We start from the raw sequence: 12,318 nt of genomic DNA, 5'->3' as shown, positions 1-12,318 counted from the left end.
GACCAAGGGCAGCTGAGACAGAGACATATGTGGAAGCCAAGATAAACTGACAGCAAAATATTTACTATGTGTGCAGAGTTCCGCGAGACAAGAATGCGCTGCGTGCATACAGAGGGTGTGACACGCACATGGAATGGTGTGTGCACACACGTTCTCACATACTCATGCATAGCTCTTCCCTCTGAACACGGACAAGTAAGTATGGATATGTCCCTAAGAGAAGACATGAACACGTATATGTGCCAAACACCCACCAGTTCATGCGAGGAGCTAGCTTCACATGGGTGAACCGGCACTAAGACTGGCCAGGCCCTCAGCCACAGATCCCTATACACAAAAAGCTCACACTACTCCCTTCCTCCTTGTCCCAGACCCACTTCTGGGACCCCTACATTTACCCTTGTAAGTACCAGCAGGGGATACTGATGGAGAAAGGCCCCTCATAAAGAAAAGATACTTCCTTAAAGATGCTCTTGATGGCTGGGTATTGGCAAGTGCCAGCCTCAGTCTCCCCTCCTGAGATAAGAGGCCAGGCTCACACAGAAAGGAAAGTTGGGACCCAGGCATAGGGTGCGGAACAGCCAGCCAGTCCAAACCAGGAATGGAGGGCCTGTCTGGGAGCGGGCGGGGTACACAAAGGGCTGAGCTCCAAAGAGGCCCGTGGGGGCCTGGCCGGGGTGGGGGAGGCCAAGGGCAGGGATCCCGTCTGGCCAGTTGGGCCTGTTCTCTCCCTTGCGCAAGGTGGTAGTGGCTGTGGCTAGGCTTGCTGCTGTGCTGCAGCTTCTGAGTCACCAAGGCTCCTGACCAGCGTCCTGGTGCTCCAGGGAGGTGGGGTGGGAGGGCCAGAGGGAGGAGTGCCCAACCAGCCAGAGTCCACCAGCCTCAGCAAACAATTTGCAACAGAAGGGTCCGTGGGCTTGGCCTGGCCTGGCCACCACATGCCCTCAAGGTGACCTCACCAGGCAGGCAATGTGTCTCCTTTGGTCTGATGACATCATCATGCTGACGCCAGGCTGACACTGGGTGGAGGAGAGGAGGAGGCAGTCCTGGCCTGCCCTGGCCTGGAAGCCTGGACTCCTGGGTCTGCTTAGCCAAGGACAGGGATTCTAGGGCCCAAATTCTGTTTTCTCTCCTCTTGTACCCTCGGGTGGTAGGGGGGTACGCAACTGGAGGAAGGTGTTGCCTCAGGCTGAGATGCTCCTTCTAAATAGTGGATTTAGAACAATGAGGACCTGTGGGAGATATCCAGAAGGGAATTTCCTGTTTTACTGGGTTCCTCATCTGCAAAGTTTCAGTTTGTCCCCTAGGGGTGGGATCGTGGACTCACAGGTGAGAACATGGAGGATCGAGATTCAGGCATGCGCTGGATACCTAATGCCTGCTGTGCCCCAAGAAGGTATTTTCCAAGGGAAATATAGGTGATTAGTGGTGGGGAGGGAGCAGATGGTTGGCTGGTATAGGAATAGGGATGGAAAATATGCCATCTGACATTGTCTCAGAAACAGTCTTTAGAAGGGTTTGAGTGTCCCAACAGGGCAGGTCTTGGGATCCCTGTGACCTGCACAGACATTGAAGCAGAGGATGTGTTGTGCTGGAGATCCCCTACCCAGGCCCACTTGCAGCCCTTCCTGGCAGCCCTGTTCTCTCCAGTGCAGGAGGAGAAGCCTGGGAGGGGTGCGGGTGGTTAGCTGGACTCCCAGGCTGGGCTGGGTGGGACCAACATCAGCTTAGGCAGGTCAGGGCCCTGGTATCTGGCCCTGCAGGTCTGTCCTGTCCCATCTGGGCCCTCCCAGCACCCAACAGCATCCTTTTTCCCTGTCCTTCTGGCAGCAGGGCCACAAGAACCCCTCCTGTGCTCTATGCGCTGCCTCACTAAAACCCTCTAATCCATGCTGGTGGGGCTTCATTTCCTCCTGCCTCCATGCCTGCCTCCTTCCATCCCTGTTTTTTTACTCTGTCCAGTCTGGAGGTGCTCCCTTTGGCAGTGAAGCCAATTAGCCAGCCCAGCCTATCCTGCCTCCGCCCCAAGGTTACCATGTCAATGCGCTCCCTCCCTGCCCAGCCCAATGCTTGTTCCTCCTCTTTTTTTTTTTTTTTTTTTTGTGGGATGGCATCTCACTTTGTTGCCCAAGCTGGAGTGCAGTGGCATGATCTCAGCTCACTGCAACCTCTACCTCCTAGGTTCACCAATTCTACCTCAGCCTCTGGAGTAGCTGGAGCAACAGGTGCGTGCCACCATGCCCGGCTAATTTTTGCATTTTTAGTAGAGATGGGGTTTCACCATGTTGGCCAGGATGGTCTCAAACTCCTGACCTCAGGTATCTGCCCGCCTCAGCCTCCCAAAGTGCTGGGATTAAAGGCGTGAGCCGTTGTGCTCAACCTGTTCCTCCTCATTCTACACTTTCCTTCTGTCTCTCTCATTTATTAATTCACTTGTTCATTCATTCGGTCGGTCAATAAATGTTGGCGGAACCCACGTACCACTGAGCACTAAGTCAGAAACAATGCTTCGTATGTGATGTGAGACCCAGCAAATAGAGATAAAGAGCTGTGACAGAAGTAGAAGCAGGGTGCTGGGGAGCACAGAGGAAGGACACCTAATGCTGCCTGAGGTGGGGGTGGGAGGAGGGAGGACTCCTGCAGGAAATGATGTCTAAGCAGTCTTAAAGGATGAGTAGGAGCTGCCAGACATAGGGAGGAGGGCATTCCAGGCCGGGGGTAGATGTGAGCAGAAGTGAGGAAAAACAAGGGGTGTGGTGTGTGGGGCAGGGGCAGGGACAGCACACTGTTGGGAGTTGCTGGGGCCACATTCCAAGGTGAGGAGCTCCTGCCATCCCAGCCTGTCCCTCTGCTCTACCCCCAGGCCCCAGGCCCCAGATTTCACTTTTGGTTCCATGACTCCAAATTTATTTCTTCCCAACAATGAACATCCTCAGGCCCTGTCTCCCTCATAAGTTACTCATCCTAGAAATTGAGGAGCTGTCTTTGAGTCTTTCGTCTCCGTCACCTCTCTTTCTGGTCAGTGACCAAATCCCTGTCAAATCTCCCCGTCAAAGCTGTCCCCTCCTCTCCACCCTAGCACTACTGGGCCCGGGCTGCAGCTGCAGCCTTCAGTGACTGCCCCTCACCACTTGCTCACGGCATTCCCTAGCTAAGGAACCTTCAGTGACTCCCCATTTCCTCTTGACCAAGTCTGAATTCCTTTGCTGGTGTGGAAGTTCCCCGGTGATTTGGCCCCACCCTGCCCCAACCATATTTTCCACGCCTGCTCAACACACACACCCTGTCTTAGGTTGGGTCCTCTCCTCTTTGGTTCCTGAACAAGTCATCGTCTCCCTCTCCACCGTGTTTGCTCACGGTGGTCCCTGACTTAGAATGCCTTTCTAGGTCTCTCTCCCTCCTGATCCCATCCAGCTCATGCATGCGGCCCTCCCAAATGATTCAGTCCCATAGTGATTGCCCCATCCCACAGTTGGCCTGTAACACACCCCTGAGCACTAAATCAGACAGACACACGTTTCCATATGTGTCTCTATATGTATCTTTTGCTCCTGAGCAGACCTCAAGTTACATGAGAGCAGGGACTGGATCCTTATTTGCAGATAAGGTAACATGATGGACATCTCTCATTCCAGAATTTCTGAAGGCGTTATTAATATGAAAAATACTAGCCCTTTGAACTAGCTCTTTGTCCCAGCTCTTTGTCCCTTGTCCTCTGCTTCGGGCTTACCATTCTGACCCCGTTGCTGTGTGTCTGCCCTGACCTCATCTCTCTGGGCCCTTTCTGTTTTTAGTGGCTTGCTCATTCCTGCCTCTGAGCCTTGGTTCATCTCTTTCCTCCCACATGGAATACTTCCTGCACTATGGGAATCCAGGTCTCTCATCTTCAAGCCATGAAAAGAATGTTCCAAAGGGCCTACTGGATAGACCCTTCCCTACTATGTGCCCCATCCAGATACCAACGGTTTTGGATTCTCGCTGTGGCTCCCAGCCATGCTTTCTGAAACTATATACTTTTTCCTGGTTGGTAGGTTGAACCTCCTCTGAAAGTGTGTTCATGGCTTTCCCTGTTTCTTTGTGTATAAATTCCACTTCCCTGATGACTGTGAGCTCCCTGACGGCAGAGGCTGGGTCTCCTGTCCTGTCACAGCCTTCCATCTTACAATTGCTCAGGATCCAACCCTAGGCTGCAAGAGGGTGTGAGTCTTCCATAAATGGTCTGTGTGGCCTTAGGCAAGCCACTTCCTCTCCCTGGGTCTCAGTTTCCTCATCTGTTAAATGGTGATAATAACGCCTACCTCTTGGGAATGTTTTGTAGATTTAATAAGGTAATGAACTGAATGCGCTTTGCAAGCACAAAATGCTCCAGGAGTTCCGGCCACCTTTGCTGTCATTATCATTATGACTCTGCTCCCCCAGCCCTGGCAGCACCCCTAATCGTGGCCGTTTCTGTCTGCCCCTTGCAGGCCGGTGCTTAGCGGGTGAGCTGGAGACTTCAGACGTGGTGACTGTGGTGCTGGGCCAGGACGCAAAACTGCCCTGCGTCTACCGAGGGGACTCCGGCGAGCAGGTGGGGCAAGTGGCGTGGGCTCGGGTGGACACGGGCGAAGGCGCCCAGGAGCTAGCGCTACTGCACTCCAAATACGGGCTTCATGTGAGCCCGGCTTACGAGGGCCGCGTGGAGCAGCCGCCGCCCCCACGCAACCCCCTGGACGGCTCGGTGCTCCTGCGCAACGCAGTGCAGGCGGACGAGGGCGAGTACGAGTGCCGGGTCAGCACTTTCCCCGCTGGCAGCTTCCAAGCGCGGCTGCGGCTCCGAGTGCTGGGTAAGTGGGGCTCTCTGGGTATGGTCTGGGCTGCTGTGTTGCAGAGGCGCCAGGACTCAAGGCTCGAGGTCTCGGAGGGGAAGAGCTGGAGGCAGGTGGAAGCAGAGATGGGAACTGCAGAGATGGATGGGGCAGAGGTAGAACAGGAATAAAAGTAGCGTCCTCAGCGGGGCGCGGTGGCTCAAGCCTGTAATCCCAGCACTTTGGGGGGCCGAGGCGGGTGGATCACGAGGTCAGGAGTTCAAGACCAGCCTGGCCAACAAGGTGAAACCCCCTCTCTACTAAAAACACAAAAATTAGCTGGGCATGGTGACGCGTGCCTGTAATCCCAGCCACTTGGGAGACTGAGGCAGGAGAATTGCTTGAACTGGGACTCGGGAGGCGGAGGTTGCAGTGAGCGGAGATCGCACCACTGCACTCCAGGCTGGGCTACAGAGTGAGACTCCGTCCTCCACCCATCCCCGGCCCCAAAAAAAGTAGGGTCCTGTACGGGTGAGGGAGCTTCATCCAGCCAGCTATCCTCGCACCCAATCCAGAAATTCTCTCCAAGTAACCCCCAAAACTGGGGAAGAATCCATTTATTAGGAAGTTCTTTCTTCCGACGACTTGAAACTCCCTCTCTGTTACTTTTGCCCTGTGGCAATATGGCAATATGGCACTGGCTGTCTTCACAACAACCTGTCCAAAGCAGAGGCTCTTTGTCATGCCCCGCCCAAATCTACTCTTCTCCAAGCTAAACTTACTGGTTGCTGCCACAGTTCCACCAAAGACAGTTTCAAAGCCTCCCTCGCCATTCTGGGCTCCATGGGTTTTTTCAATGTGGGTCCCGGATGTAGACACAGGCCCAGCTATGGTGTGGCCATAGGCCACCAGTGGGGCTAATACCTTCCTTGATATGGACCTTCAGTGAATGTGGTCTGAGATCACAACCACTTTTTAAACCACCACTTTGTATTGTGGGGACTTGTGGCCAACCCTGGACTTATGGTCAAGTTAAGTCTTTTCCATTCTGTGTTAATGTTTTGAAGAGAAAAATAAAGGTTTTTGGCTGGGCCTGGTGGCTCATGCCCTGTAATCCCAGCACTTTGGGAGGCAGAAGTGGGCAGGTCACTTGAGGTCAGGAGTTCAAGACCAGCCTGGCCAACACAGTGAAACCTCATCTCTACTAAAAATACAAAAATTAGCCAGGCGTGGTGGCACGCACCTGTAATCCCAGCTACTCCGGAGTCTGAGGCAGGGGAATCGCTTGAACCCAGAAGGCGGAGGTTGCGGTGAGCCGAGATTTGCCGCTGCACTCCAGCCTGGGCAATAGAGGGAGACTCAGTCTCAAATAAATTAGTAAATAAAATAAAGGTTTGTATTGTTTCTCTTATTCATATTTAAGTTAATAACATCAACCTTGAAGTTTAAAAAAAAAAACAACAACAACCAAGTGTAAATCTAGACTTTGTCACCTAATAGCTGATGACCTGAGACAAGTCACTTAGCTTCCCTGAGCTTTGGCTTCCTCATCTGGAAAATAGAGATAATAATACCAAACTCACTGTTTGTTGACAGAATTCGAGATAACATTTATAAAGTATTTAGCATAATAGTTGATACATAGTAAGTGCTTACTAGATGGGTTATTATATCATTATTACGTAGATGATATCTGGTTAGTTTTTAAATTACTTCATTATTTTTATTTTTAAAAATGACCCATGTTGATCGTAAAAAATTCACACAGTGGAGACGGATACAAAGTCACCTGAATTTCTACCACTCATCTGTGTCTCCATTAAATAAGAGAAGGAAAGGGGGCCTGAAAGTTTGTACTTGTGCAAGATTGAAACGGGATGAGCGGGGGCCTCCTGACAGGAGTTGTGCAGACCTGTGACACCTGCCTTTCACCATCTGCAGTGCCTCCCCTGCCCTCACTGAATTCTGGTCCAGCACTAGAAGAGGGCCAGGGCCTGACGCTGGCAGCCTCCTGCACAGCTGAGGGCAGCCCAGCCCCCAGTGTGACCTGGGACACGGAGGTCAAAGGCACCACATCCAGCCGTTCCTTCAAGCACTCCCGCTCTGCCGCCGTCACCTCAGAGTTCCACCTGGTGCCTAGCCGCAGCATGAATGGGCAGCCATTGACTTGTGTGGTGTCCCATCCTGGCCTGCTCCAGGACCAAAGGATCACCCACATCCTCCACGTGTCCTGTAAGTACTTGGATGCTTGGGTAGGGAGGCCCAAGGGGTTCTAAGCGGATTGGTGAGACACCATAGGTCCCTGAGACACACCAGGCTGGCCAGCCGGGGTCCTGGAGGCTACAGTGTGTGAGAGAGCACTAGTCCGAATGTGGAAGACCTGGAGCCCAATTCCAGATGGTAGACCTCTCTGAGCGTCTGTGTCCTTATCTTTACGAAGGAGATTGCCCTGCTTCACTGGGTTGTTGGGAAAATCAACCATAAACACGGAATTGAAAGCACTTTGTAAAATGTTGGTTTAGGGTTTGGAGACAGATAAACTTAGACAAGCCCTAGTTCTACTTCCCAGCTGTCATTCAGTCCTGTTAGGCTTCATTTTCTTCATCAGCAAAATAAGTATAAATTATGCTCATACCAACTTTAGAGGTTTTGATGGGAATTAGAAACTGAACTCAGAGCAACTTGCACAGTGCTTAGCGCGTTGAAGGCACTTGGTACATGGTAGATACTGTTTTCCCAGTGTTCGATTTCAAGCCTCTGGAGGGGATAAGACTGTTTTCAGCATTTGGCTCAAAGTAGGTCCTCAACAAATGTTTGTTGAATAAATGAACGAACTAGTAGGATTGTTACACCTTTGAAGAATCAGGCAACATTTATTGAGCACCTGTTCTGTGACTAGCACTATGCTAGGCACCACAGGACATCCAGAAAATGTGTGATGGATCACTACCTTGAGGGACTTATGGCCTCACTGTGCAGGTAAACCAACATAGACTCTCTGAGCTTAGAGAGGGAAGGGAACAGTGTGGCCAGGAGCCATCAGCGGGGTGGGGCTGAGCGAGGTTTGGCAGCAGATGAGTAGGATGGAGAAGGGCAGGGGGAGCATATTTCAGGCAGGGTAGGTGGGGGCAGGGCCCTTTGAGGTACCACATGATCAAAGGCATCATTCCCATTCTTTCCTCTCCCACCTCCCATTCCAGTCCTTGCTGAGGCCTCTGTGAGAGGCCTTGAAGACCCAAATCTGTGGCACGTTGGCAGAGAAGGAGCTATGCTCAAATGCCTGAGTGAAGGGCAGCCCCCTCCCTCATACAACTGGACACGGTAAGGGCCCCAGCCCGGGGAAGGCCTAACTAGAGACTACGTTCCTCCCCTCTCAGGGCCAGGATATACTCACTATGGGATGAGACAGTATATTCTGAGCTCCAAATAAATTGGGGTATGTGTTCAGATCCCTTGCATTAATTATTATACTCATTATATAAGAATGTGCATGGTCACCAAATATTATTGGCCTGCCCAGGGAATTTACGATACATGGTCATTAGTAGGGAATAAATGGATAAGCCCTTAAATTTTTTGTCTTTTATTTTTATTTATTTATTTTTTTGAGACGGAGTCTCGCTCTGTCGCCCAGGCTGGAGTACAGGGGTGCAATCTTGGCTCACTGCAACCTCTGCCTCCTGGGTTCAAGAGATTCACCTGCCTCAGCCTCCCAAGCAGCTGGGACTACAGGTGTGTGCCAGCACGCCCAGCTAATTTTTTGTATTTTTAGTAGAAACGGGTTTTTACCAAGTTGACCATGCTGGTCTCAAACTCCTGACCTCAGGTGATCCACCCGCCTCGGCCTCCCAAAGTGCTGGAATTATAAGCGTGAGCCACCGTGCCCAGCCTTGTCTAACTTTTAAACTGTGAAATATAACGTGAAATTTTGATATTAATATTTTATATATTTATGTGAGTGCATAAAGTGCACAAGACAGCTGTGTCTTTTTGTAATTGTTGTTAAGCCAGCACTCCTGTAACCACCACAATATTGGCAGTACCTCGAAAACACCCACTACCTCCAGTTCCCTCAAGGCATCCTTGGCCTTCCTCCAAGGCCTGAAATAGCTAGAGAGTCAGGGAGAGGTTGGGTACACATGTGTGTGAGCCTATGACAGGCATTTTCTCATGTGAGCATATGAGTGATGCATGTGGCCTTGTGCCTGGGGCTATGCTCATGTGTCCTGCCATGCGACATCATGGGTGTTGGAGCAGGCAGTCACATTTTCCAATTACCTCTGCACCCAGTGATGAGTGGGGTGTCCTCCTGTGTGGACTTTATAACATGTGTACCTGGTACCCAGTGCTGAATGACGTGATGCCTGTGGAAGCATGTGGGATGGCACACGTGTGGATCTTCCCCGGGTGTGTGTGGGGGGTGCCCAGGTCAGGCTGGGCAGCAGGGAGAAGGGACCTCTGCCTAGACCTGCCTGGCAGAGGGAGGGGTACCGTGGGAACAGCTGGCGGCTCTGGGTGACGTCATGGGGGTGGAGGGTGGAGAGCTGTCTGGGCATGCTGAGTGGTGGTGGCTTCAGCCCTTCCCGGCCAGCACCCTTCAGCTTCCCTGTTTTCCAGGCTGGATGGGCCTTTGCCCAGTGGGGTACGAGTGGATGGGGACACTTTGGGCTTTCCCCCACTGACCACCGAGCACAGTGGCATCTACGTCTGCCATGTCAGCAATGAGTTTTCCTCGAGGGATTCTCAGGTCACCGTGGATGTTCTTGGTAAGCACTGGGGCAGAAGAAACGGGACCTGGGCCAAGGGCTTCGTGGGGGCAGCAGGAAGCAAGACAGACAGTGAACTGGAAACGTGTTTTTTCAGAGGGGGCTGGACTGTGTGTCTTTTGCAGAGAGTCAAACCGGGGTGTGGTTTGGGATGTTTCTGGGGGGAGCTGTGAGGTTGGGGGTGGCTTGTGGCTGCACGCGTCCACCTCAGACAGCGGCCTGTCTCCAGCAGACCCCCAGGAAGACTCTGGGCAGCAGGTGGACCTAGTGTCAGCCTCGGTGGTGGTGGTGGGCGTGATCGCCGCCCTCTTGTTCTGCCTCCTGGTGGTGGTGGTGGTCCTCATGTCCCGATACCACCGGCGCAAGGCCCAGCAGATGACCCAGAAATAGTGAGTACTGGCTGCTCCTGGGTGGGGAGAACTAAGCTGAGAACAAAGAAGGAGATAGCAGGAGGTGGGGCAGGACCGAGGAGACTGGGTGGCCTGAAAACAGGTGCTTCAGACTAGAGGTGGGCAGAGTGTTTCTAGAGCCAAGGAGGAGCTCAGGGTCTGGAGCACAGATGGAGCTCTCAGTCTTTCCGAGTGAGGTCAGATTCGTGTGTCCGGGTGTCACTAAGTATGCACACGCACACAGCACACACGTGCTCTCCAGCCGCACTGCCACCTGCAGCCACACACTCACACATGCAGGGCTGGCACGGCACGCACACCCTCCAGGCTTGTGTCACTGGGCTCGGCCAGGCTAGGCTCACCTTGGGAGGCTGCTCCTACCCTCAGCTCCTGACAAGACTGTGTCTTTCCCAGTGAGGAGGAGCTGACCCTGACCAGGGAGAACTCCATTCGGAGGCTGCATTCCCATCACACAGACCCCAGGAGCCAGGTGAGCGCCAGGGTTGGGTGCATGTGTGCAGGGTGTGGTGGCACTGGGGTCTGCTTGTGCCTGGGCCCCTCTGCAGACCAGGAGCACAGCTCTCTGCTGGGTCAGCCGCTGACTCGCAGCTGGGGCTGGCTGGGGTAGAGGTGAGAGGGTGGAGCTGCTTTGGGTCTGCTAGGGCTGCTCTGGAAGGCCCCCTTCAGCACTGGCCTAGGGCCTTCTCTGGGAAGCCACCATCAGGGCTGCTTCCAGGGTGGGTTTGGGGTGGCAGCGGGGAAATGAGGATGTTTGTTTCCAGGAGAGAATGGACCTGCTGGGTTGGGGGACAGGCGAGTAGGGAGGAGGCTGGTGGCGGACAAGAGGGGAAGAGGCTGAGCTCTGTTCTAACTCCCCCATGTCTGGGCCCTGCAGCCGGAGGAGAGTGTAGGGCTGAGAGCCGAGGGCCACCCTGATAGTCTCAAGGACAACAGTAGCTGCTCTGTGATGGTGAGGCCCCCGGCCCCACCGGTGTCCCCACCACTCTCCTCAGGCCCCTGTCCTGGTCCCAGATATGGTGCGTCAGCAGCCCCCTCACCAGTCCCTCTGCCGTAGCCCTGGCTCACGCAGCCCCGCACCGCATCTCTGCTACGTCTTTGTTCTCCCCCGTCTCCCCCTCCCCATGCCTAACACTCGTTCCTGGTCCTCCATCTCTGAGCCCCTATGCTTCTGAGGCAACCATTCCCCCTGCTTATGCCTGGCCTCTGATCCCACCGTGACCCAGCCATGCCCCTCCATGTCCAGCTGCCCTGCCTTGGTTCCTGACTTGCCCTCTGCCCTTGGCCTCCAGAGTGAAGAGCCCGAGGGCCGCAGTTACTCCACGCTGACCACAGTGAGGGAGATCGAAACACAGACTGAACTGCTGTCTCCTGGCTCTGGGCGGGCCGAGGAGGAGGAAGATCAGGATGAAGGCATCAAACAGGCCATGAACCATTTTGTTCAGGAGAATGGGACTCTACGGGCCAAGCCCACGGGCAATGGCATCTACATCAATGGGCGGGGACACCTGGTCTGACCCAGGCCTGCCTCCCTTCCCTAGGCCTGGCTCCTTCTGTTGACATGGGAGATTTTAGCTCATTTTGGGGGCCTCCTTAAACACCCCCATTTCTTGCGGAACATGCTCCCCATCCCACCGACTGTTCGACCCTTACCTCCAACCCTTCTGTTCATCGGGAGGTCTCCACCGATTGAATCTCTCTCACCAGCGTGCAGGTCACTGTGTGTGTGCGCGTGCCTGTGTGAGTGTTCACTGACTGTGTGTGTGGAGGCGACTGTATCCATGGTGTGTACTGTGCCGTCAGATCACGGTCAAGTGAATTGTGGTGTCTGTGCCACGGGGTTCGAGTGGCTGTGTGGGGAACACTATCAGGGTTTGGCGTGTATGTTGTGTGGCTGTATGTGACCTCTGCCTGAAAAAGCAGGTATTTTTTTCAGACCCCAGAGCAGTATTAATGATGCAGAGGTTGGAGGCGAGAGGTGGAGACTGTGGGTCAGACCCAGGTGTGCAGGAAGAGCTGGGGCTGGAATCTGCCTCCGGTGTGAGGGAGGCTGTCTCCTGCCACTTGGGAGCGCTGGGGGCAAGTGTGAAGCGGCCAGTCCTGGGGTCAGCCAGAGGCTTGAACTGTTACGGAAGAAGCCCTCTGCCCTCTGGTGGCCTCTGGTCCTGCTGCATGTACATATTTTCTGTAAATAAACCTGCACTGGGAGCTTCTTGCAGGAATACGGCTCCAAATCGTTTTTAATTTTTTCTTTTTTTTTCTTGCCCTTTCCAATAGTTGTATTTTTTATTTATTTTTATTTTTATTTTTTAGAGATGGGGGGGTCTCACTATGTTGCTCAGGTTGGCCTTGAACTCC

General features: G+C 53.4%; 1 protein-coding gene across 1 annotated transcript in view; it reads left to right on the top strand.

Annotated features, from left to right (window-relative positions):
* Positions 1 to 12,318, top strand: part of NECTIN4 (nectin cell adhesion molecule 4) — a 26,337-nt gene extending 14,019 nt beyond the window's left edge. Inside the window, exons 5-12 of the mRNA XM_012449616.2 lie at positions 4,467 to 4,826; positions 6,729 to 7,019; positions 7,988 to 8,108; positions 9,405 to 9,553; positions 9,786 to 9,942; positions 10,357 to 10,432; positions 10,838 to 10,912; positions 11,253 to 12,318. Coding sequence (XP_012305039.2) covers positions 4,467 to 4,826; positions 6,729 to 7,019; positions 7,988 to 8,108; positions 9,405 to 9,553; positions 9,786 to 9,942; positions 10,357 to 10,432; positions 10,838 to 10,912; positions 11,253 to 11,477 — 1,454 coding nt within the window. The 3' untranslated portion in view covers positions 11,478 to 12,318. The remainder of the gene's footprint in view (positions 1 to 4,466; positions 4,827 to 6,728; positions 7,020 to 7,987; positions 8,109 to 9,404; positions 9,554 to 9,785; positions 9,943 to 10,356; positions 10,433 to 10,837; positions 10,913 to 11,252) is intronic.

The sequence above is a fragment of the Aotus nancymaae genome, unplaced genomic scaffold (assembly GCF_030222135.1).
Source record: "Aotus nancymaae isolate 86718 unplaced genomic scaffold, 86718_ANA_hifiasm-v0.15.2.pri h1tg000108l, whole genome shotgun sequence".
Taxonomy (NCBI): Eukaryota; Metazoa; Chordata; class Mammalia; order Primates; family Aotidae; genus Aotus; species Aotus nancymaae.
The sequence above is the reverse complement of the archived record's forward strand: the minus strand, read 5'-3'. Positions and strand labels throughout refer to the sequence as shown.